Source organism: Lepidochelys kempii, chromosome 1 (genome assembly GCF_965140265.1).
Source record: "Lepidochelys kempii isolate rLepKem1 chromosome 1, rLepKem1.hap2, whole genome shotgun sequence".
Taxonomy (NCBI): domain Eukaryota; kingdom Metazoa; phylum Chordata; order Testudines; family Cheloniidae; genus Lepidochelys; species Lepidochelys kempii.
This window is the reverse complement of record NC_133256.1, coordinates 309,706,573-309,732,467: the sequence shown is the minus strand read 5'-3', so window position 1 is coordinate 309,732,467 and position 25,895 is coordinate 309,706,573. Positions and strand designations below refer to the sequence as shown.

Below are 25,895 nucleotides of genomic sequence, written 5' to 3'. Positions count from 1 at the left end.
GGCAGCGCAGAAGTAAGGGTGGCAAGATCACAGCTCCCCTAAAATAACCTTGCAACCCCCCCCCCTTAATCCCCTTTTGTGTCAGGACCCCGAGTTACAGGAAGAAGAGTCTCCCCTATGAAATCTGTATAGTATAGCGTGAAAGTGCAAAAAGACCAGATTTCACAGTGGATTCCAGATTTCACGGTTCATGACACATTTTTCACGGCCATGAATTTGGTAGGGCCCTTGCAATAAGTATGTCAGTTTTGCTTTATAACTTTGAAAATATTTGCTCTGAATTTGTGAACCCAGCACAGGAATCGTCCCCATCTCCATCCCTCCCTTGCCCACCCAAAAGGGCTATCAAAATCTGATGGGCCATGAACGAATGTCACAATACAAACAATTGGTTAATGCACCTTGGAAATGCTATGTGCAAGGAAGTTTATTCTGGGGACTTGGAAGCTGAATAAATGAAATAAAACAAAATTGCAGGAAAATTTTCCATCTCTCTTGGCTGTTTTCGCACTGACATGACCAGAGACTTTAAATTCAGGCAGAGATCCTCAGGAGTTACCCCTGGGTCCACTATGAATTGAATTGACATAACACTACAATTCTACAACAGGCATCCGACAAAGTGGGTATTCACCCATGAAAGTTTATGCTCCAATACATCTGTTAGTCTATAAGGTGCCACAGGACTCTTTGCCACTACAATTCTGTCACTCTTAGGATTGAGATAACTCATTTGTGTCTGTAAGTTTGCTTGCTTCAACCTCTAAATAACTCTCATTTCTTTTTCCTGGTTAATAAACCTTTAGAGAGTTTATTATAGGTGTGACAGGGTCAGGCCAGATGGCTATAGGAGAGTAATTTATTTTTTATTTGCATAACACACTTACAAAACAAAACAACAGCATATGCAATGTGTAACACTGCAACCAATCACAATTGTTTTCTCATTAGCTTCAGGGAAGGGAAGTGTTCAAGCTTGCCTGGGCCCAGAGCGGGGGGCTTTCTCGACTCTCGTGGTCTTCCACCCTTCCGAGTTACCTGGTGGTCCAGAGCGAGGGGTCTTCATCGACTCTCAAGGTTTGCCACCCCCTCGAGTTACCTGGCGCCACGCCCCAGTGTCACCAACAATTCCCTCCTCTAAAAGTACTCAACAAAAGGGGCAGGCTGTGGGGTGGACAACCCGGGGGGGGGGGGGGCTGCACGTGCACCCACGTGTGAAAGGACCCCTCAAAGGTGGTGGTGTCCGCAGCAGCAATGGCTGGGGCTGGGGTCCCTTACTCTCTCCCCCAATCAAAGGGTCAAAACAAAGGGAGCCGGAGGGGGACACCGAGCAGAGAGCCTCGGACAGCGCCCACCACTCCTCAAAAGCATCAAGGGAGTCGGTGGACGCCGCCCAGAGGAACTCCGCCCGGATACGTGAACGGACCGAGGATTAGAAAACGGCCCCATAGTCACAGGAAACTCCATCAGCCAACCTCCTCTCTCTGGTTTTACAGATGGCCGTTTTAGCCAGGGCCAGGAGGAGAACTAGGAGATCCCGCAACTTTGTGAGGCCATGGATGGGGAGTGCAAAAATAAAAAGGTGAGGGGAAAAATGCAACCAAAAACATAATAAAAGATTTGTGAGAAGCTGAAACAGGGGCTGCAGCCTGGCACACTCCAAATATACGTGTGCCAGGGTTTCCCTCACACCACAAAAGGGACAAGTATCCGGGATGGGTTGAACCGCGCCAAGTACGTGCCCGTGTTCACAGCTCCGTGAAGGAGCCGCCAACTGATGTCCACGACGGGCCTCGGAACCAAGTGTTAGAGGGCTTATTCCTTCACCCACTTACTTCCCTGGTCCTTCTCACATGAACAGAGAGCAACAATACCCAAAGTCCAAAGGTGCAAACAATTTGATGTTTATTGGGGTGAACTTCCAGCAAGCATGATTCCAGTTTCCTTCCTTAGTATCCTCCTTCCCAGCTCTGACACCACAGAGCCTTACAGCTGTGTCCCTGTTCCCATTCCTACCCTTAGCCAAACATGATTCCAACTTCCTTACTCCCATTCCCTGTTCCCATTTCCCCCATTAGCAAAACATGATTCCAATTTTCTTACCCCCATTCCCTGTTCCCATCTCACACACCCACATGCCCACCCCCACCCACACCCAGTCACTTCCTCATTGACTACAGATTATATAGTAAAACTTGAGTTCTGCTTAGCTATACCTTAACCAATCATTTTCCTGAAATTTAACTAACCAATCCTAACATATTGTAACATGATTATGTAACCAATTATATCCCACCACCTTAATTAGTTTACACCCAGCAAAATTAATTATACAGCAGACAGGAACAATCACAGAACCAGACAGAGATTATACAGACAAACAACAGCAAAGTGGAAACTATAATGACAAGACAATACAGAAGTGAGGATTTCACATCCCAGCTATGGATAAGTAAGTTCTTGCCAGACAGGATGCTATCAAACTAAGTTTCCTTTTACATTTTCTAGGCACTTCCCTTTCTCTGGAGGTGATAGGAACTATCAGGACAGGATTGTATTCCTAACAGCCGAATAGCACCTTATTTCAGTGTGACTAGTTTGGAATGTGAGGATGTGACCGTTCGCTTCCCAGCTTATGGCTGCCTCTGCTGCTTAGCCAAAGGCCTGAGCCTAAGCACAGGGCCACAGACTGTCACAGTAAGAGAAGGCCCTTACACCGGCAGACAGTGATTTCTTTCTTTTATACCTCTAGAACTAGCCAAGTGATAAGAATACACCTAAATTCTTAGAGTATAGGCCTTTACAGACAGGCCTGAATATCTATATCCTAACACCAAGGTGGAATATAGGCTGGCCCACCGGGGTTGCTCACCCTCCAAAGGTGGCAGAAGGTCTCGCCACTTTGTGTCGGGGCGGGACACTAGGGTGAGGGTGTGAAGGGTGTGGAGCACGAGCATGTATAGATGTTTCCTTGGCGCGGTTTGGAAGCATACCGGCTGCAGTTCAAGCATACCGGCTGCCGTAAAGGGCTGAGGGGGTCGATTGGGCCTACGGGGAAGGGGCCCAATAAAAGGTCCGGCGGGCCTGGGGTAGAGGGTGGGCGGAGAGTGCCCTCGAGCAGGACCTGATCGAGGTAAGCTCTAGCAGCGGGCGGCACAGCAGCCTTCACCTCCTGAAGTACGCGCCGGGGGGTACGAGGTCTGGAGAGCCCCATGCGCCGAGCGAGCGTCAGGGGATCCAGCCAGTCTCCCCGGTCGTAGTCCAGGAGGTCTCCGACTCTTGTGACTTCTACCAGGATCAAGCTCTGGTGCACCGAGTGGGACTCCGTCACCTGCAGACGGAGCTGGGGGCTGTGTAGCAGGGGCTCCGCGAGGAGATCTGCCCCCTTGGTGGCCGCCATGGACCTGGTCGTTAAAAACCGTTTCCAAGTCCGGAGGAGGTCCTGGTAGAAGACCAGCAGCCCGGAGAGGTCTCGCGGAAGACCTCCCGGACAGAGATAAAAGAGCTGCCGGTCATATCGGAGCCCTCGGATGCGGCGCAGGATGGCGTGCGCCAGTATGCTCCATGCCAAACTGCCTGCACCACAAAGGAGCCTCTGTAGGGCCTGGAGGTGGAAGACGCAGACCTGAGTGTGCAGACACTTCAGGCCCTGTCCTCCTTCCTTCAGGGGTAGATGAAGAACCCCTACAGGGGCCCAGTGCATTCCTGACCAAAAGAACCTCAGAATCGATGTCCAGAGGTTGGTCAGGAAACTCGGGGCCGGGACCAGGGTGTTGAGCCAGTATCAGAGCTTGGACAGGACTAGTTGATTAAGCACCAGCGCTCTCCCACAAAGGGAGAGACATCAGAGTAGTCCCGTCCATTTCCGGAGCCGCTCTATCACCCCACCCTCTAAATTTTCCCAGTTCTCCGGCGGAGAGGGATGCATGGCAGAAAGGTAAACGCTGAGGTAGAGCAGCGGACCCGCGCTCCACCAGATGGTCTGAAGCGCGGGTGGGAGGGAGCTTGCCTGCCGCCAGTCTCCTACCGCCGCCAAGCCAGAGCTCTTGACCCAGTTGACCCGGGCAGAGGAGGCTGCCGAATAGATGGCCTGGCAAGCCTCCACCCGCGCCACGTCGCCCGAGTCCTGGACCATGAGGTGCACGTCATCAGCGTACGCCGACAGGACCAGCCGCAGCTCCAGCTTCCGCAGCACCAACCCTGTCTACCTCCTGCAGAGGAGGCAGAGGAAGGGCTTGATCGCCAGAGCGTACAGCTGGCCCGAGAGGGGGCACCTCTGCCGTACTCCTCGCCCAAAGCTGACCGGTTCAGTCAGGGTCCAATTGAGCTTAACCAGACACTCTGCGGAGGCGTACAGCACCCGGAGAAAACCCACAAACTGGGGTCCAAAGCCAAATGCTCGCAGAGTGTTCAGGAGGTACGCGTGGTCCACCCTATCGAACGCCTTCTCCTGATCTAGGGACAAGAGGGCGAACGACAGACCGTCTCTACGCCCGAGTTCCAAAAGGTCCCGAACCAGAAATAGGTTATCAAAGATACTGCGGTCTGGGACGGTGTTGGTCTGGTCTGGGTGGATCACATCCACCAGCACAGACCCTAGCCGCAGCGAGATTGCTTTCGCTACAATTTTATAGTCCGTGCTGAGGAGCGAGACGGGACGCCAATTTCATAAATCGCGGAGGTCCCCCTTCTTCGGCAATAAGGCAAGCACAACTCGCCTGCACGAAAGAGGGAGGACCCCGCTCTGCAGAGACTCGGCCCAGACAGTGACTAGGTCTGGGCCGAGGACGTCCCAAAACACGCAGTAGAACTCCACGGTCAGCCTGTCCATGCCTGGAGACTTATTAGTGGGCATACGATGGAGGGCTTCCGAGAACTTGGCCAGAGTGAGAGACAACTCTAGCTGGTCTCGGTCGCTCACGCTGACCGTAGGGAGCTCCTCCCAGAGCATGCTGCAAGTGCCAGGGTCAGTCGGATCCGGGAAGAAAAGACTTGCATAGAAGGCTCAGACCCTCCCGCACATCTCTGCCAATTCCGTGAAGGGGGAGCTGTCTTCTGCCAGGAGGCAGGTGACGTGTTTCTTGACCCCCTTCATTTTCTCCAGGGCATAGAAGAACCAGGAGCCCTGATCCATCTCCCGAAGGAGGCGGATGCGGGATCGAACAAAGGCGCCCCGGGCCCAATGGTCCTCGAGGGCCCGGAGCTCCTCCCGCTTCTCCCGGCATGCTCCGCAGAGGAGCGGGTCCTCGGGGCTGGCAGCCAGATGCCTCTCCAGCTCTAAGACCTCCCGTTCCAACTGCTCTATCACCGCATTTCTCCATTGGCTGGTGCCCCAGGTGTAGTCGCGGCAGAAAAGCCGGGCGCGCGCACCTTCCCCAGGTCCCACCATCGCCATGCTGAGGGAAAGGCATGCCACTGCCCTCGCCAAGCCAGCCAGAATTTCCGGAAGGACATCACAAAGAAATCCTCCAACAGACTGTTGTTAAAATGCCAATAGGTTGGCCCTGGCCTCTCCGCACAGAGGGAGGCTGTCATGGTGGCTAGATGATGGTCAGAAAATGGGGCCAACCGAATGCTGGAGGAGTGGGCTCGTGAGAGATGGAAGCGTGATAAATAAATGCGGTCCAACCAGGAGTGGCTCAACCGATGGGCCTCCACCCGGACAAAGGTGAACGTGGAAGTGTCATCCGGGTGGTGGTCATGCCAGATGTCCACTAGGGAGTGATGTTCGACTATTTCCCGGAGGGTGTCCGCAGCTGCTGGGCTCTGCTCGGTCCCCGAGCGGTCCTGCTCCTCGAGGGTGGTACTAAAATCCCCTCCCAGGACCAGGCACTCGTGAGAATCTAAGGTGCTGAGGAAGGCGGATGCCTGCATGTAGAATTGCAGCCGCTCCGGATCCGATGTCGGGGCATAGACGTTAATGAGGTTAACCACGAGCCCCTCCATATGGACCCAGAGATGCAGCAGGCAACCCGGCACGGCCTTGGCGACCCCTAGCCCCCTTCTTCTTCGGGCCGTAGGTCAGGGGAGAACAGGGTTGCCACTCCAGCCTGTTGAACCGTGGCATGGCTAAAGTAGACCATGTCCCACCACTCCAGCCACCAACTGTCTTCGGCGGTTGGATCCATATGGGTCTCCTGCAGGAAAACCACAGAGTACCCTCCCTCCAGAAGGAGAGCACCTGGGACCTGTGGAGAGCCATCCTACAACCCCGGGTGTTCAACGTTGCGATGGTGAGAGGTGTCATGGGAAGGGCCGGGGGGGATCCTCACCGGCAGGGACGCTTGCATCTCCCAGCGGGCCGCGCAACAGTCCATGACCCATCCCGTAGGTGAGTAATTATTCACGGAAGACGTGGACCCGCCAGTAGGCCGTGGCATCCTGCTTCCCCGTCCCTTTACGTGCCCCCATGAGAGCCCTTGTGGCCCGAAGGATTTGAGAAAAGTCCCCCCATCGCTGGAGAACAAGCTGTACCTTGTTACGGGAGCCACAGACATCCTCTAAAAACTTCCGCAGCTCTCCTCGCAGCTCATGGGCGGGTGGGATTATGGTTTCCCGGTTGTTCCCCGGCAGGACCCTTGGTGCAGCCCCGTGGTCCACTAAAACGGACAAGCAGGGTGCAGACCCCCGACAGGGTGCCTGATGGGCTGGAGCTTCTAGGCCCGCCTCAAGCTCTGGGGCAATAGGGGGCGGCAGAGGGAAAATAGCAGCTCCTAATGAGTCGGGGCAGGAGAACACAAAGGCTGCTCCCTGGGAGTCATCGGTTGGGAAAGGGAAGGAAACAGCCCCGGGGGGGCAATGGCATTGCAGGAGGTAAATTGGATGGGGTAGGGGCAGGGGCAGGGGCGAGGTTCTGGGTTTCGGGAGGCAAGCAGCTGGATGGTGGCGCCTCCTGATCAAGCTCAAGGGTTAAGGGGGTGGGGAGGGAGCTCTCAGTGACACTGGGCGCGCGCTCTGTGGTGGATTTAGCGGCCACAGCATCAGGAGGTGGATTATCTTCTGTAGGGCCCCTGACCGGGAAGAAAATAGATTACTCCGCACCAACGGGGGGTTCCCCTGGCGACTCGTGTCCCAGCCGCATGGCGCCAGCTGTCACCTGAGCAGGCTCGGTGGTCGTCAGCAGAATGCCATCAGTGGCCGGGTCAGTGGAGGAGTCAGGGGCTCCTCGGAGGTGGGAGCAGAAGCAGCAGTTAAGGGGAGGGAGCCTGGGGAAAAGAGGGGTGGAGTGAGATCGCCCAGATCGAGATTTGCTGGCAAAAGGTCGTCCTCCCTCTGGGCGACCAGGGTCAAATCTAAGGCCTCGATCTCCTTGAACATGGAGGAGAGGACACTTTCCGCTGCCCCAGGGTTCTCCCCACTGGCAGCCGCCACGACGGTTGCCTCCAGGTTCACGGGGGCTTTGGGTAGCGTCAGGACAGAAGGGGCTTCCTCGAGGGTCTTGGAGGGGAGGGTCTCCCGTGGAGGGGAGACACTACCTTCCGGTGGGTGCTGCCGTGTCTTTCCTGGCTGACACCGGTGGGTAGGACTCACTCGTGGGCAAAGCGGAAGCCTCGGCATCGGTGCCCTCCTTCCTGGTCTTCTGGGGGGCCTCCGCCTCAGGTAGATGTGGCGGAGCTTGAGCCTTCCGCTTGCCTCGCTTCCCCTGGACTAGGGCCCAGCCCTCCATGGCATCATCTGGGGGCTGGTTAGCCGGGGTCGTGTCAGGGGGTAAAGGTGGGGTAGCATAAGGGAGGGAGGATTCTCCCTGGGGCAGGCTCTCTCCCATGCTGGTGGTATCTCTGCCACACCCTCCTCCATAGGCCCTGCTAGATTGTCAGCAGCGAGGGCGGGGCTCTCCCACTCGTCTGGGCATTGTAGGGGAGGTGCCCTTTGGGCCTGAGCGGGAGAAGTGGTGGTCCGAAGAGGAGGGGGGGCGGGTTCGGGTACCGGGCGGCCAGGGGCATCGGCAATGACGGGGCCGATGTCCTGCCGGGTCTCAGGGATCCCAGGTGCCCCTCCTTGCCAGGCTAGGGGGGAGTCCCCCCGGACATGCCCCGACACCCAGCAGACGTAGCACCGGGCTTCCCCCGTGGAGAAGTACACCCGGTAACGGGCCCCCTGGTGGGGACTAGGAAGGACCCCTCAAGCGCCTCTCCGTCACGTGCCACTGACGGCAGTAAAAGTTGCACTTGCCGGCGGAAGGAAAAGATGTGACGGAGGATGGGGTCCTTGAAGCCCAATGGGAGAGGGCTGATAACAGAAACAGGTTTCCCCAGGGTGGAAAGGGTGGGTAGCAGGGCAGCATTGGGGAGAAAAGGAGGGAGAGAGGTCAGGACTAGGAGGACGCCCAGGTCCTCCAGCGGCTCTAGGGGGACAAACACCCCCCTCCACTGCCAGGCCCCTCTCCACCGCTTCCTGGGCGGCAGCCTCCGATGCTAAGAAGAAGACGACCTTCCCGTACATTTTGGAGGCCGCCCCAATGGCCGAGGGCCCCACCACCCTTGCCAATGCCCACACGTAGGTCTTCACATGGGGCGAGGCGGGCACCAGGAGGCATCGGACACCATGCTTCCTTGTCATGGTGGGAAAGGGGCCCCGGCCGCTATTGATGGTGGCGGAGGCGGTGGGCGGGAGAGATGACGAGGCGGCAAGCAGGGGGGCTGCCACCACCCGGGCGTACGTCCTGGGGGCTGAGGAAGGGACACCCGCAGAGCTGGTGGAGGGGGCAGCGGGGAAGGACACCGTGGTTGGTGGCAGGACCGCAGCAGTGGGGGTGGCCCCTGCCATGGAGGGCCCCGTGGTTTTAGCGGGGCCCTTCCCCTTCTTCTTGCCCTGGCCTTTCCCACCGGCTGTGGGGCTTCCCTAGAGTCTGGGGAGGCGATGGGCATGGCAGTGGCGGAGGTCACCCCGGTGCCCTCCATTGCCGATGCCCCAGCGGGGGCGGTGGCAGGTGGTTAACAGGAGTTGGGGTCAGGTAGAAAGGGACAAGCTGTGGGGTGGACAATTTGGGGGGGGGGGGCACATGAACCACCGTACGCTTGTCCAGAGAGTCCTGTTTGGTTGGCTGGTGCTTCTGGCCCACGCAGTGGAATCAGGGCGAGCAGCTGAGTCCAGAGGCAGATGTTAGACAGCCAGCAAAGACGGTGGAGTGCGGTGGTGGAGTGCGGGGGGGTGAAGATCATAGTGTGGGGGTTGGGAGGACACAGCTGGATCGGGGGGTAGCTCCGTGCCACACCCCCTGTGTCCCTGCACGATTAAGACACAGTCAAGAGCACAGTTCAAAAGTTACTCAGTCTTAGGCCCCCTCCACTGCGATTTGTAGATTTCCCGGGCAGTGTTCCTCCGGTGGATGGCTTTTTCTCTGTCTGTTCCGGGCTTTCTTTTTTACAGCAGCAGCATTCCAGAAATGCCAGAGCAAGTGATAAGAGTCCACTCGACCGGAGACGGGTCCGCAGACAAACAGCAAGCGGCTGGGGCTGGGTCCTTCCACTCCCCCCCTCTGGGGAAGCGGGCTGGTAGGCCCCCCCCTCCTCAGGGGGCATTGTTTCAGCTGGAGCGGCAGCAGCGTCTGAGGGCGGGTGGCGGGGGGCTAACAGCCGGCTGGCAGCCGGCCAGCACTCTAGTAACAGCAGAGAAAGAGAAAAAAACAACAAAAAGAAAAGAAAGGCGGGAGAGCATCTGGCCTGGTCGGGGGGGAAGCCAAAAGCAGGGGCAAAAAGCAATGAAAGCCCAGACCAGAGGGTAGCAGCAGGAGAGCAGACTAAGTAGATCCCTTTTCCCTGAGTAAGGTAATAGGGAACGTTTTTTTGTTTTTTTGAAACAGAAAGGAACCTTCTAGAGACAATTAAGACACGCTGATTAGAACACCTGCAGCCAATCAAGAAGCTGCTAGAATCAATTAAGGAAGGCTAATCAGGGCACCTGGGTTTTAAAAAGGAGCTCACTTCAGTTTGTGGTGTGCATGTGAGGAGTTGGGAGCAAGAGGCACTAGGAGCTGAGAGTGAGAACACGAACTGTTGGAGGACTGAGGTGTACAAGCATTATCAGACACCAGGAGGAAGGTCCTATGGTGAGGATAAAGAAGGTGTTGGGAGGAGGCCATGGGGAAGTAGCCCAGGGAGTTGTAGCAGTCACACAGCTGTTCCAAGAGGCACTCTAGACAGCTGCATTCCACAGGGCCCTGGGTTGGAACCCGGAGTAGGGGGCGGGCCAGGTTTCTGCCACATCCTCCCAACTCCTGGTCAGACACAGGAGGACTGTGGGTTCAGAAAAACGGCCAAGCTGAGGGTTGCCGTGAAGCTCCAAGGAGAGCAAATCCATCAATAAGCACAAGACCCGCCAAGGTAGAGCAGGAACTTTGTCACACAGGATTGGCTATAAGTATTGTCTGTGGTGTAAGATCTAGGGTACCAATTGATCTGTGGTAAGTGCCTGGTCTCTTGGAACTGGAAGCAACCTACAATTTGTGAGATTTTTTTTTTGTGAAAGTGACCATTTATCACTAAGTCCAGATTGTTTGGGTGGCAAGATAGACCGGAGAGTCTTAGGGGACTGTCTGTGACTCCATGGTAAGCCTATTAGCTTGACCAAGGAGTTCATATTTGTTTCTGGCTTGGTGAAATCTAATTATAGAACATATCACCAGCTTGGGGTGTCTCTCCTGTTCGGACAGACTGCCCTGAGGTAGGCACTCCCAGTCATACACCACTCCAGATGGTGTGACAATCAGTTTGAGGGATTGTGAGGCCTATCTAGAAAATTAAATGGCAATATGCCAAAGTTTTGCTGTGGGGTTGTTGGTTACTGTAAATATGCTGATTAGAGGCTGAAGAGGGATTTACAGGACGTTCTTTTTCATTTCTGTATTATTTAAGAATTGTCAAACTTATAGACAGGAATAGGTGCCCTTTTTCACAGATGTGAATATAAATCAAAATAAATATATACAATCAAGCACATAGTTATTGATTGTTTCCAGGTTTAAAATCAGAAATCACACTTCCGCCAAGGTATGAATCAGCTAAACAAAATAAGCTCAAAATACAAACAATACGCCAACTGTCCAAAAAATCCTGTGGTGGTGTGCTGAGGTGTGGTGGGGCAGGGAAAGAAAAATACTTCCCTCCACTCTGTAGAGCAGCTGTTGAACTGCTCCACAAAGGTTACTGCAGCCCAATGGCCAGGACACTTGTGCAGCTCCTATGCAGGAAGGGTGTAGGAGCAGAGATAGGAGGTTCCTTGCCAGAAAATCTGGTGTTACCTCTCCTTATCACTGAACAGGGGGCTCATGCAGGACAAGGTTCCATGCCACTCAGGGACTGCACATGGACTCTTCTTTGCTATGGAGAAGTGGGCTGGATTTGCCCCTTAGTGATTCTAGGGTCAAATCAGTATCACCACTAGGTTTATTCTTCACTAGTACATTCCAAGTCAGTGAAACCTTCTGGCTCTATAGCTAAAACTAAGTTGGTGCTGTCTTCTGCTGAGCAAACTGGAATGGGTACAAACATGGACATTCTTCCTTCTTTATCTGAAAATAAACAGATCAAGGTTTAAAAGTATATACAAAAGATACAGTAAGCAGGAAGAAATGAACAGCAGGCACAATTAAAACACAGCTCCAGCTGGCACCCCAGCAGTGTTAATGAAAGGTAATGAAAAACCCTATTGTCCTAACACACAGAGTCTCAGACTTCAGTCGGGATACTCTGGTGGCTAGGGTGCACTTCCATGTGGTCGGCAGATCTGTCAGTGTTCAAAAAGAGATGCTTCCTGTTAATAGTAACCCAGTCCAGGACTCTCAGAGAATTATCAGTGGCTTTACTGACTAATTAAAGTAAAACATAATTAGTACCTATGTTAAGGCTGTATGGTTGTTTCATGTCTTTCTGTGACAGAACTTTCTCTGGCATAATTTCAGTTAAGAGTGAAACCTGCATACCACAATCTACCAACTTTTATTTCAAAGAAAGAAAGAAAGAAAGAGAAAATAAAGTCTCCATGGGAAAAAGAATACAGTGATTATATCTGAATGGAACAATAAAATAGTAGATACTTCAGAGTTGCTTCTGCAACAAGCTGGCATTTCCTCATATATTTAAAGGTTCAGTACCCAGAGAGTAAATGAGTGAATGAATTAATCTCCTGACAGTAAAATAACTATATACACATCTATTCCTCATTGATTCAATAGCCATTTGAACAACTAGCTCTGTCAGACAAAGTCTCTCTTGGGGCCGGGGGGGGGAAACAATGCTGTTTTCCTAAAAAGAGAAGTGTTTGTTGTCACAGCTCAAACCACATCTTCAACCACAACTGGAGTTTTTTCTTGGTTACCACAAGTGGTTTTGGAGGAAATGGAGTAACATCCTCCACAAGGACGATGAGGGAAACATGGTCCCCCTTACACTCTCCCATTTTTTTTTACTATACCATTGATGTCCTCTTTCAATGTGGCTACAATAATCATACATTCTCACTTCAGGTCTCCACCAATTATATTTATGTGGCAGCAACTATGATGTTCTTGCTCTTCATATGTTGTGTCACTTAGATTCTATCTTCTCTGAGATCTGAACAAAGACATTTATATTAAGATCTGCACTGGCCTTTGATTTTATTTGTTCTTGTGGCCAAATCACTTATCTCTTGGTCTGCTGGAAAAATTAAAAAACATTACTCTGCCACGTGTAGCAGTTATCTTGAATTCCTGTTTTAAAAAAATTACACAGTCATGTAGGGCTTTAACACATTTTGATAAAGATCACTTTATCATTAGAGTAATGGGAAAAAACAAAGTGAAAAGAAATTTGGCTCAATAAAAAAAAATCCTCAATGAGTTTCCAAAGGGATGTAATGGAAGTCACTTTGGGCATTTAAAACTAGACTTGACAAAGCATTCAAAATATTCTATGAGTAGGTCCCTACCAAATTCACAGTCTATTTTTGTAAATTTCACGGTCATAGCATTTTAAAAATCTTCAATTTCACGGTTTCAGATATTTAAATCTTAAATTTCACATTGTTGTAACGAACATGAATGGTATTTTACAACAGCAAAATATAAACATATAAAGCCCTTAAGAGTCCGTGTTTCTCAAACTGGGGGTCCTGACCCAAACGGGAGTTGCAAGGCTATTGTACGCGGGTCACGGTATTGCCATCTTTAATTCTGTGCTGCCTTCAGAGCTGGGTGGTCGGAGAGCAGTGGCCGCTGGCCGGCTGCCCAGCTCTGAAAGCAGCACTGCCGTTAGCAGCAGCACAAAAGTAAGGGTGGCAATACTGTGACCTTCCCCCCCCCCAATAGCCTTATGAACCCCTTTTGGGTCGGGATCCCCAGTGTTAGAAATGCAGTGTAATTTTGTATATTTTTACCCTATAGTATAGGGTACTTTTATAGTATAGAGTAAAAGTATGCAAAAGACCAGATTTCATGGGGGAGACCAGATTTCGTGGTCTGTGATGTGTTTTTCATGGTGTGAATTTGGTAGGGCCCTATCTATGAGACAATGCAATGCAGGGAGACTGATTTTAATATTAAACAGGCTTCTCCACCTCTATTCTCTGTGTTTTCTTTAATTTTATTTATAATTTCAGATTAATTCTGACATTTAATTCACAACCAATGACAAGTCATAAAAGATTTTGTGCAAATTAATAACCAGAATTCATAGAATCATAGAAATATAGGGCTGGAATGGATCCTGAGAAGTCATCAAATCCAGCCCTCTGCACTGTGACAGGACCAAGTAAACCTAGACCATCCCTGACAGGTGTTTGTCCAAGTTTTTCTCAAAAACTTCCAATGATGAGGATACTTCTTGGAAGACTATTCTAGATCTTAACTACCCTTTTAGTTAGAGCGTGTTTTTTCTAATACCTAAATCTTCCTTGGTGCAAATTAAGCCCATTACTACTTGTCCTACTTAGTTCCAACTGGCTCCTGTAGAGCTACTTACCTTAGAACTTTGTCGTGTGCGTCTTTAAAAAAATTAAATTAAATTAGTCTGAGCAACCATTGCTTGGGGGGTGTCCGTTATAGAGACAGTCAAGGTGCAGTCTTTTTTGTGCGGTCACCAGCAGCTGTAAAGAAATTAAAGACTACTAACATCTAGTCATTTACATTAAACATCGTGTTCCTGAGTTCCAACATCTTACCTTTGGGACTAGTCTGAGGGCTCTCACCTTCGGGTCCCATTACTTCAGCTTCCACATCCCATGAGCCCGTGGATCACCTGTGAAGACAAATGCATCTTAACCTCATTCCTGTTGGTTAAGAAAACCTAGAGACAGCAAAGTATCTTGGGGTATTCTTTTGTTTAGTTGTTGCAAAGGTTTTGGTTAGTTCGGGCCTGAGTTTTATACTCACCTCTGTTAAACCACAACTGACTTGTTATTTGGTTATGGTTCATGATTTTTTTCTGTTCCTGTTGTTATTGCCCTTAAATAAATCTGTTGTTGTTGTTTTGGAAAAATCCTCTATCTCTTTTGTCCACTACACCACACAAGGGAGGTGGGAGGCGCACCAACTTCTATCTAACCCCAGGTGATAGATCCTGAAGGGTGAAAACATCCTGCTGCTGAAACCAGAATTGTAGCTGGCGTATTTACTCTGAGTTTCAGGTTAACAACTGGATATAAGCAGTGTTCCTTCTAATTTTTCCCACACATGTGAGGAATTAATTTTGTTAAGTGCACCAATATGGAGGTGATGTGTGACCTCCATATTGGTGCACATAAGAAAATTCATGTGGTGGGGGTGGGGCCGACGGGGTTTGGAGTGTGGGAAGGGGCTCAGGGCTGGGGAAGAGGGTTGGGGTGGGAGTTAAGGCTCTGAATGGGAGTGCAGGCTCTGGGGTGGGGCCACAGATGAGGGGTTTGGGATGCAGGCTGCCCTGGGGCTATGGCAGGGAGAGAGGATTCCCCCGAGCTCTCTCTCCTCACAGCAGCAGCTGGGCTGTGGGGAGAGGTGCCTCTCCCTGCCGTAGCAGCTCCGGGAGGAGGTGGGGGTGCAGGGCGGCAGGATAGGCACCCTTCCCCCATCAGGTCTGGGCAGGGGCTGGGTTTGGGTCGGGGGCCGGGTTAGGTTGGGGCCAGAGGAGGGGTGCCTTTCTCCCAGCCACAACAGGTCAGGAGAAAGGCAGGTTCCCTGAGTGCCTGCACGGTGCTTAATAGGCTTACAGGGAACTTAGGATATAAGACTGATCCCTGATGAACCCCACTAGATACACCCTCCCAGTTTGACAGTAAACCATTGATAACTATTCTTTGAGTACAGTCTTCCAACCAGTTGTGCACCCACCCTATAGTAATGTCATCCACACCATATTTCCCTAATTTGCCTACAAGAATGTCATGTGGGACTATGTCAAATGCTTTACTAAGTCAAGCTATACCTTACCACAATCAAGATATTAATAGATACGTTTTGTTTACAAAGGTAAGTCCACTAACAAGAAATAAAAAATTACTAAAATTTCACATTTATAAAAGAGGCCTACAAAAATAACTGAACTTGCTCATATTGAAGAATGTATGTCATGGTGTTATGTGATGGGCACTTTTATAAGTAGGTTCAAAAAACAAATACATTTGCATGACTCTAAGAACAGCCACCAGTTCCCACAAATAGTGACAGAGTTGTAGTCACTGTCACCAGTGAACCACTCAGCTTGAATCTTAAGAGGACAAGGGAGAAATCCAGAACAAAGCCCAGGAGAAACAGGAATAGAACTTTTCAGGAAAAAAAATCTAAGGTTCAGAAGCCCACCTGGGCAGTATATAAAACAGCAATCCCCCTAAGAGCTTTTCTCAACCTCTTAAAACAGTAGCTCATAATTCTGGTTGGTGACCTAGCAGGAGGAGATTTATTTGGGACTGGGGAACAGCAGCTCTTTGTTGTTGGTGCTGCAAATGCCATTACAAGAGACAAAAAAGTGATTCCCTGGCCAATTATTGATATTTTCTATCCCAGTACTATGACAATGCTGCAGGAACAGAAGAGCGTTTTGCATAAATAATGGGATTCACACAATGATAGTCACTTCTCCCCACCTATCTACTACAATTAAAACAGTAAGCAAGATCCTTTGGGTGAGACCCTATAATAACAGAAGTGGAATATTGGAATTTGAAGATTCTCTAACAGTTCGGAATGATTGCTGGACAGGGGAAGAAATAATGCCAGTAGCCCAGGACATTCGGGTGTGGGAATGGATGGAAGAAATACAGGAAGTGAGGAACAGTCAATAGGAAGCGGGGAAAATGTGACAACAGTCAGGGTGAACAAGGGACAATACAAAAGATGAATCTGCCCAGGTTTTAATGGCTGGAGGTTTGTCAAATTCCCAGTACATGGTCTGACCAGCAGTAAAGCCAGGTTTATAAATTTATCTACAGTAGCTATTGGCTACAAAATAGTGCACTATTTGTAAGACAAAAACAGCTGCAGTAGCTTGTAAAGTATTTCCATGTCTGATCATTTGTGTATATTTTCAGTCAATGTAATGCTGCCAATGTTCTAATAAGGGGCTTCCACTAAAATGTTTCTCTCAGCATGTGTCCAGAGGGTGCATAAGCTTACACAGAAGAGGGATGAGGAACTGCAGTATTTATATAATAAAATTCCAGGATCACCTGTCTGCATCACTCTGAAGCCTAGAATGTCTGTTGAGTCAGTGTGAAGTGAAGGAAATAAGCCATTAGTACTAGCTAAGAGGAAAGTTCCTTTGCCTCAAAGGGCCTGTGTTTCAGAGTCTAACATCCCATTATCCTACTTCCTGCCCTCCACATGTGTGATTTATTATAGAGTTGTAATAGCCTCTCTACATTTAGGGTTGTATACATTTCCCAGTAAAATCCTATTTTACCCACACTACAACTTTGGTTTGGGAAATTAGATTGGCTTGAAAATTTGCCAGATGTATGCTGGAAAGAGAATTTTCCTACAATGAAAGAAAAAAATTCATAGAATTTTTAAGTTACAGGTCACTACAAAATTACCTTGCATTAAATTTTTTATTTCTATCTAATGTTCCTTTTCTCCCTTTCACTCAAAACCAATACCCCTTCAAATACTCCATAAAGTAAAACCTCCTTGAAAAGTCATACACCAATTATAGATAATGAAAATAGTTTACAACTAAGAAAATGTATCAATCACACTCCAGTTAATTTTAATGGGACTTAAGGATCAAATCTCTCTCCCTTGCTCCTTGGAGTTGTTGGGTTTTTGCTGTTATTGTTGTGCATGCTATTGGCATCAGTGGGAGCAAAATCAGGCACCCTGGGTTTGATTTACAGAGAAGCTGAACATCCGCAGCAATTGTTGACTTCAGAGACAGTTGCCAAATCGGGCCCCAAACCTGTGTGTGAATGTTACCTGCAACTGTCACATTGCAGATTAGAACCAACATAAGGATATTTCTATAGCAGAGAGCTAATACAGAGCTTCATTAGAAGAAGTGGCAGAAGTCATCAGCAACCCAGGTTCCCACACCACATACCCTCCCAGGCCATTTGCAACCCAGGCTTTCCCCATCCCCTGCCCCCCAGGCCATTTGCAATCAGGTTCCACCATCCCCTAACCCCTCCCCGCAGATCATTCACAATCCCGGTTCCTTCATCCCTTGGCCCCTCCCCCCAGCCATTCACAACCCAGGGCTTCCTCATCCCCAGGCCATTTGCAACCCAGGCTTTCCCCCAGGCCATTCACAACATATGGCTTCCTCATCCCCAAGTGATTCTCAGCCCAGGCTCCCCCATCCCCTGCCCCCTCCCCCCAAGCCATTCGCCACACCATTTCCCTCTCCCATGCCTTCTGCAACCAAGCCCCCCCATCCCTTGCTCCCCAGGCCATTCGCAAACCAGGCTCCCCCCATCCCTTGGCCCCCACAGGCCACTCACAACTCCGGGCTCCCCCCGCCCCGCCATTACCAACCCAGGCTTCCCCACTTTCTGTGCACCCACCCAGGCATTAGCAACGCAGCAGGCTCCCCGCCCAACCCAGCCCATTGGCATCCCTGCAAGCGCCTTAGTGCCCAAAGCAAGAGCCCGGCACCGCCCTAGGTCCCTCTCGGCCGGCCGGCCGGCCGCTCCCGCCCCGCCGCACAGGCAGAGCAGGTCGGACCAGGCGGCGGGGCAGGTATTTAAGGGGAAGGTGAGGGCGGCGCCGCTCACTAGCGGCACCAGCTCCCCGCCAGCCAGGCGCGGCCCAGCACAGGGGCTGCAGGCGGGGCCGGGCTCCGTCAGCGTGTGGCGGCGGCGGCGGCGCAAGTCCCGGCCTCCCCTCTCGCTCCGGTGCCGTGTGGTCTCGCCCGCCCCCGCTGCCATGTTGGATTGTGCGGCCGTGGGAGCCGGGGCGAAGTTGGAAGTTTAGCGCTGCTCCGAGCGGGTGGGGGCGATCGGGCCGCGGGAGCCGGTGCTGCCCCGCCCCGCCCCGCCGCTGGGCTGCCGGGCGCCGCCAGCTGCCCCCCGAGGAGAGGAGACTCCGCGATGCGGCCGCTGTGAGGCCGCTGGGCCAAGGGACGCGGACGGCGAGAGGCGAGGGCACCGCGGAGCCCCGGCGGCCGGCCCCGGCCATGAGCAACAGCCAGCAGCAGCAGCCCCCGCCGCCGCGGAGGGTCTGCAACGTGGGCTCGCTGCTCCTCACCCCGCAGGAGAACGAGAGCCTCTTCGGCTTCCTGGGCAAGAAATGCGTGGTGAGCCCCGGGCGGCGAGGGCAGAGCGCGGCCCGGGGCAGCGGCGGCAGCCCCTGGGGAGGAGCCGAGCGCAGGGCGGGGGGCCAAGGGCTCGGGCGGGGTCATTCATCCACCCCGAGAGGGGCCCGGCCCTGCCCGGTGGGCTCCCTGTGCTGGGTGGGGGCAGTTCCCTGCCGCGGCCTTTCGCCGGGCCCCGTGGGCAGCTGCCTGGCCGAGGTGCTCCCCCGTGTCCCAGGGCGCTGGCCCGAGGAGGCACAGGGACAGCTCGCTCCCTGGGCGGCCTGGTGTCTCGCCCAGGGCGGCCCGGTGCCCTGCTCAGGGGGTTTCCTGCCTCTCGCGGGGAGAGCAGGGGGAAGGGGCGTGAGGAATGAATGAAGCTGGGGAGAGGGGCCGCCGCCTCCTAGGGCGCAGGTGACTGGGCGCTTCTTTGCCTCTCCCCGGGCTCTTGAAGTAGGAAACGCCGCTGCTCTGCTTCCCCCGAGCAGAGCACGGAGGGCTCGTTTCCCCGAAATTCTCCGCCAGGCCTCGCCCTCTCCCCCCCTGTTGGCTCCTGGGATGCTGCCATGCGCAATGGAGCCAGCGTCTACGCCTGCTGGTTCTGGAGGACTCGGGAGTTGGGCCAGATTTAGGGACTTCAACTGCTGAGGAGCTGGGAATGTCATTATGGGAGAGGGGCAGGGGTATTAATTACACTGGCCTGGGTGGTGCAGATCTGCTCAGACCTGCTTTTCCAACCGCTGGTCTCCGAATGCTGTGGGCAGCTCAGTTCCTCCTCCCCTCTCCCTCTACCTGCTGCTGAGTACTTCTGTAGGTATGTGTGATGAGGGCTTGCCCAGTATGCAGTGCAGCTAATCTCTGACTTGGTATGGGAGCTAGTCAACAATAGAACTATTGCAGCTTCCGGTAGAAAAGTTTAATTAGTTGACAAGGTTGAACAAATCTGGCCAGATTGCACCTGCAGTAGGACAAAGCTGAATTCATAAAGCTACAGGAAAACTGTTAGCAGAGTTGGGTCTAACTTGTTTTTAGCTTGTCTGTTCACATGAATTTGTTAGCCCAAACAATGGATTCAGACTTGCCGATGCAGTAACTCCATTGCTGCGTTCATCCAAAAATACAATAAAAAGATTTTAAAAGCCATTCGTATACCTGGTCCTAGCCACCTTAATTAGTTTCAGGTTTCTTAAATGACATCTTGTATTCTAAAGGTAGAGGATAAGCTGCTTTGGGGCTGCAAAAATGGAAAAATTACTGTTCAGATCTTTGGCAAAGAGGAATCAGATCTATGGAATACTCCTCATAATTTTTGAAGATTTTCAGAATCAGCCCTTGTTAATCTGGTATCAAACTCCTTGATAGGCTACAGCATAGTGTGGTACATTGACTTGATGCTATTCTTTGTCATGTGCCTAGAACATCAGTAATAGGCACCTAATATTTTTATAATTTATATTATATTTTTATTGTATGTATGGTTTATATTATAATTTAATACTTATTTTTAAATAATGTATCATGCACAAGTCTTAGCAGAAGTCACAAAGGTTACATATTTTAAGTGAGGTCTGATCAAACTGACTAATTTCTAAATTGTAAGGGAAGTATGGGAAATATGGTGATTGAACTGGAAGTATGCAATATTTGCGTGCAGGCAGACTACATAAAATTATATTATAGTAATTAAATTACTATTACCTTATTCTAGGTGTTTAGATGTTTCAAAATGTGTTGTCATAAAGCATGAAAAGGAAGAGGAAAGATGAGAAGATTTTGAGGGTAAATTTAGGGCCAGCTTCACCCAACTACTTGAGCTACTCACTAAATTGCACTATAGTAAATTATGCTTAAACATGTTTTGGAGGTCTAGAAATAAGATTTGATCAGGTCAGTGAATTCATATATGCTTGATTACAGAAGAAAACTTAGTGGCTTGGCTTAAAAAAAAAATACGAATTACTCTTTAAAAACAAAAAAAGAGATACTTCCTGGGGGAGAATTGTTTGTTTACACGCCATTCTACTACATCTAAGACTTTCTAGCCAAGCTAACAGTTTTTGTCTGATCTGGTACTGTAATCATTGAGATTTAATACTTTGCTCTCCTATAATGCTTACTCTGAAACCTACCTGTGTTTCAGTTTGTCTGCAAAATGTGAATAGTGGTGATAACCTCAGAAGTTGCTTAATTCATCAGTGTTTATGAGTTCTGAGTGCCTCAGAGAAACAGCCGTGTTAGTCTGTATTTGCAAAAAGAAAAGGAGTACTTGTGGCACCTTAGAGACTAACCAATTTATTTGAGCATAAGCTTTCGTGAGCTACAGCTCACGGATGAAGTGAGCTGTAGCTCACGAAAGCTCATGCTCAAATAAATTGGTTAGTCTCTAAGGTGCCACAAGTCCTCCTTTTCTTTTTGTGAAACACAGGTAGTTATTTGACGGTCTCAGGATGTCAGTGCCGACGGCAGCTCTTCTGGGTTGACTTTGTAAACCATGGTGGCCAAACAACACTGGATTTATCCCATCTTTTCTTAGATTCTGTTCATATTTGTGGCATACTCTGAATCTTGTTGTTTAATTTGGTTGAAGATTTTAGGAATTCAAGAAAGATTATGCTTTTATTATGGTCTGAGTAGTAGGACTGCCTAGAAAACAGGAGTTACAGTTTGAAAAAACAATTGAGGTTTCAGCATTTGTTTTTGTTCTGTATCAGAATGAAAACTAGGCCTAAATTTTTTTTGTAGAAAAAAATCAGACTCCACCCTGGAATAGCCAAGAGTCCAGTGGTTAGGGCACTGACCTGGGATAATAGTCTTGAATGTGGGTCTCCTGCTCTAAATTAGGCAGAGCAGGCACCTGAACCTGGGTTTCCCACACCCAATTGAGTTCCCTAACCCTTAGGCTCTGTGTGCATGTTTTTTGCTGGTTGTGACCAGAAATACCATCCTGGATCTATCTGCAAGACATTTTTGACAAAAAAATTGTCAAAACAATACATTTCCACAGAATTTTGGTTTTGACAAATCCGCATTTTCTGATGAAAAAAACATTTCATCTAAAAATTCCCAACTAGCTCTACTGACCACACAGCACACTCCAATTTGCAATTAGGTACACCTTAATTATTGTTGTAGGGACCTGTAACTAAAGTCTGCCTATGGAATCTTCTGGATTAGAGTCTTCAGATACCTTGAGTGTAGTGCTCTGGGGGCATTAGGACCATCCAGTATTCCACAACCATCATCCTTAACGCTGTCTCCTCCTGTATCATCCTCGTAAATTGCTGTGCTATGCATCTATATGACAGATGAAACATAGAGTACTAGTGACCTGACAGGCTTCAACATCAGAGTATTTAAAGTTGTGCGCTGTGCTGATGCATGCTTTCTTCTCTGTAACATACATGGTATTTCTTCACTTTTCTAGTTGGTGAGCACTTGCCATTTTCTGCAGACAATCAAGTATTTCTCACTATGACAAGTTAACCTAACTTCTTGAGATCTGAAATAACTTGGATTTAGACTGGATTGACTGTGCACATGAGTTTGCGTTCAGGTCCAAGTCTGGATGGGACATATGTCACTAGTCTGTTTTTACCAGTTTAGCTCACTAATACGTTGTACTGGATGTTCTGTCAGACTTCAAGCTATTACTGTTACTTGGACCTGTTTACACAGCTAGTAAAATCAAACTAAGAGGTATGGGATGCATTGCTGGTGGGGAACGTCAGCGTCGCCCTAAACACTCTTTTATATTAGCAATAGATTTAGGGCTAATCTACATGCGACAGCGCTTTAACGTAGCTTGTGTAGTCGTGGCAGAGCTCTGGGAGACAGCTTTCTGAGTGCTCTAAAAAACCCCTGCCTCCCCAAGGAGCGTGGCTACCAGTGCTGGTGCACTGTCTGCACTCGCACTTTACAGTGCTAAAACTTGCTGCGCTCTTTTCACACCCCTGAGCGAGAAAGTTGCAGCGCTGTAAAGTGCCAGTGTAGACAAGCCCTTAGACACTACTGCTGGGGAGAACATGGTGCTGACATCTCAAATATGTGGGTTTATCTGTGTCCTCATTACCGTTGTTTGATATTGACTCTTGTGCTAAACTTTCAGCTATAAAGGTCTAACACACCTCTTTGGGACAGATTTATTAAAGAAGGTGGTAGGCAAAATAAGTGTAGTGTCACCTGGAGGGTTTCAGCCCATGCTAGCATATAGGCACAAAGATGGCTTTTGGTTGATTATCTCTTCCAAGTGATAAAGGTAGGGTGTCCATATTGGGGTCTTAGATTTGTTGGTAAATTTGGTAATGTTGACCCTTTCAGGATGGTATGGCATGGGACCCTGAGCAATTGCCCTGCTTGCTACCCCCTAATGCTGACCCTGGCTTTTATATGCAGAAAAACAGTTGTGACACAGGTGGGCTGTGGAGTTTTTATAGCATTTTGGGGGGGCCTCAGAAAGAAAAAGTTTGAGAAACCCGTATCTAGACCATCTCTGACAGGTGTTTGTCTAACCTGCTCTTAAAAATCTCCAATGATGGAGATTCCATAACCTCCTGAGGCAATTTATAGTTAACAAATATTTAAATTGACACTCGATTTCAGCGTTAACATCCCATTGAGATGAATTGTGTAATTAAGAACTCTTATAGCTGTTTTGTGCTGTCTGATCAAACTCTTCAAGACAGCTCTCCATGGGCTTATGTTCAGTTCGTGTTTGTAAGATTTCCTCTGCAACTGAAAGAGCTAAAAGCCTTTTAAAATGATACCTTCTTATCACACAGCTGCAAGTGTGGGTTCTGTGCTTACTCCACAGCCATAGAATATGTATAGCCCTTCCTACATATATTTCAAAACTTTCTAATAGATTGAACTAGTGCATTCAAGAGTTTATTACAAGGCAATGAAGCACCTTACGTTTTCTTCATATTCTGTCCAAATAGAAAGCAACAGAGTCTGCAGAAAAGAACTACATTATAAATTAATACTGACAGTCTCAAAATCACAATTCTTATGTGCCTTTAATGTAAGGTTAATACCATTAAAATTACATGGGAGGGGTGGGAGCAACAGTATATAACTGTTCAGATCATTAGAGCTGGCTGGAATAATTTAGTTTTTTTGTTAAAATCTGCTGATTAAAATCACAGACACTGTTACATTTGACTGAACTTCTGACGGAACACTGCCTGCAAGGCAAATTTCAAAACCTGTCTAATTTCCTGAGAGTTTCTCATCTTTCCTCTCCATCTCCCTGGAAGGGGCTCCTCAGCAACATATATTATGGGCTGCCCTGAGGCCAGAGCTTCCAGAGTCCACTGCTCTGGAGCAGGGATTCCACTCCTTTCTGCAGAGAATTCTGAAATTTGAGTTTTGTTCCAAAGTGGAACTAAACCATATTTTGACATACTGAAACAGAATTATCTTTCTCCATCCAACTCTAGTCATGAGAATAGAGTGATTGTTTAATATGTACATTTGTGACACCTTTTCACAGCACTTTCATATCAGTGCAGTATTTAATGTTTAAAGTACCATGTTCTAATCATAAAATAATTTGAAGCATTTAAGTTCTTTCTTCTCTCTTATGTTCCATATCTTTACATAGCTGGAAATGACATCAACATACTGTATATACTCGTTCATGAGCCGAATATTTTTGATAAAAACGTGAGGCATCAAAGAGCAGGGGTCAGCTTATAAACAGGTGTACACCAAAAGTTGTTGATTTTACACTCTATGAAATCATTAAATTGAATATCTAATACATTGTTGTTTTGTTTACCTGGAGCGCCTGCAGGCATGGCGCGCCTAAGTTCCCTGTGGCTGCGGTTCACCGTTCCCAGCACTTGCATTTCTTCTCTTTGTGAATAGTGAATACAGTGACCAAGCAGCCTTTTTTAAACCAAAGTATTTAATTTTAATAGTGGAAACCAAGTACTTAAAAGGAAAGGATTTTAAAACAATAAATACTCTAACCACACATCTGTTTTACCTAACGCCCTACCATCTTGTTATGGTGGCCTTGGCAAGCCTCACTTCTTCAGACACCCTTGTGGAACCTTGGCTTTCCCCAAATAACTATCTCACTTTTTGAGAGGGGAGACCCTCTTGTCAGTTCCCGGACTTTTGGCTCATTTTGTCAAAACCGGGTCTCTAGGCTCAATGGGAGGCTGAGCCAAGCTCCTTGGAGCCAGTGGCTCTGTTATTGTCCTGTAACGACCCTCAGGTGTTTGCTAAAGGGTAGCTTATCCTTAGCTTATTCTTCATCTTTCCCTACAGCGTGCTAGTAAACTAAAGCAGTATATTTCAGACAATAAACATCCCAAATACCAGGTCAGCACACAGTACTCATAAATTTTTCAGAGGAGCTCCACGTGTGTCACTGCGTGTTTAGGTGAAAATTTCTCTTGGTGTAGACCCAGAGTGCCTCACTCTTGTATGCCCTTCTGAAGTTGAAAGGAATATGGACAGATTCTGGACAGGACTGGGTGTGATTCATTCCAAAGGGAGAGTCACTGCTGTGGCTGGGTGGGGAAAGTGGAAATATGAGAAACTGAGCTCTCTGTCCCTTGCTCCCAGGCTCCCCTGCCGTCTCTGGGTCTGCATGTGTAGAGGCGGCTGGGCAGAGCACACTATGATGGCAGTGAGTGGGAGCCAGCCCCCCAAATTCCCCACAACCCCTCTGGGATTACTTATCCCTACCTCCTAGAGTGCAGCAGGGGCAGTGATAAGGGATCCCTCGGGGAGTTCTGGAGCACACTGCATCCCAAGCTTTGGGGGGTGCACTTTACTGTTCCACCGTTGGCAGCAGGCTTGGGGGGGGGGGGGGTGTATGCTTTTTCTTCTGAAATCTTGATTTTACAAACTTCAAAACAGACAATAGTAAATAAGAGAACCAAACAAAAACACCTTAATTGAACATTCCATTTTAAAAATTAAGAATTGCAAAGTTTCATTTTAATAGTTTGACAGCTCTAGAGACTGATGTCCTTATTATCACTAGAGCCAGGTGCACATGGGCATTTTCCTTTCAGTGTGACTGAGTTTAGAGGCAAATAGCGCAATTCTCAATTAGATTGTCATTCATTGTAAAGCTTTATTGAACTGAAGTCATTCTATTGAGACAGCCATCAAAGTAGCTAATTAAGCACTTTATGTACTCATGTGCTCTTTAGGGTCCTGAGTCCCATCAGTAGCACCATCAAAGTTAGGGAATAGGGTGGG

At 49.2% G+C, this 25,895-nt stretch overlaps 1 protein-coding gene and 1 long non-coding RNA gene across 2 annotated transcripts in view; one reads left to right on the top strand and one right to left on the bottom strand.

The window, feature by feature from the left end:
- Positions 1 to 10,626: 10,626 nt before the first annotated feature.
- Positions 10,627 to 17,503, bottom strand: LOC140905261 (uncharacterized). The gene is made up of 3 exons (XR_012156808.1): positions 14,137 to 17,503; positions 13,938 to 14,061; positions 10,627 to 11,509 (listed from the first exon to the last, which is right to left on the bottom strand). It is a non-coding gene; the product is annotated as an uncharacterized lncRNA (long non-coding RNA).
- A 590-nt stretch (positions 17,504 to 18,093) lies between these two features.
- Positions 18,094 to 25,895, top strand: part of WASL (WASP like actin nucleation promoting factor) — a 72,722-nt gene continuing 64,920 nt past the window's right edge. Inside the window, exon 1 of the mRNA XM_073328229.1 lies at positions 18,094 to 18,677. Coding sequence (XP_073184330.1) covers positions 18,558 to 18,677 — 120 coding nt within the window. The 5' untranslated portion in view covers positions 18,094 to 18,557. The remainder of the gene's footprint in view (positions 18,678 to 25,895) is intronic.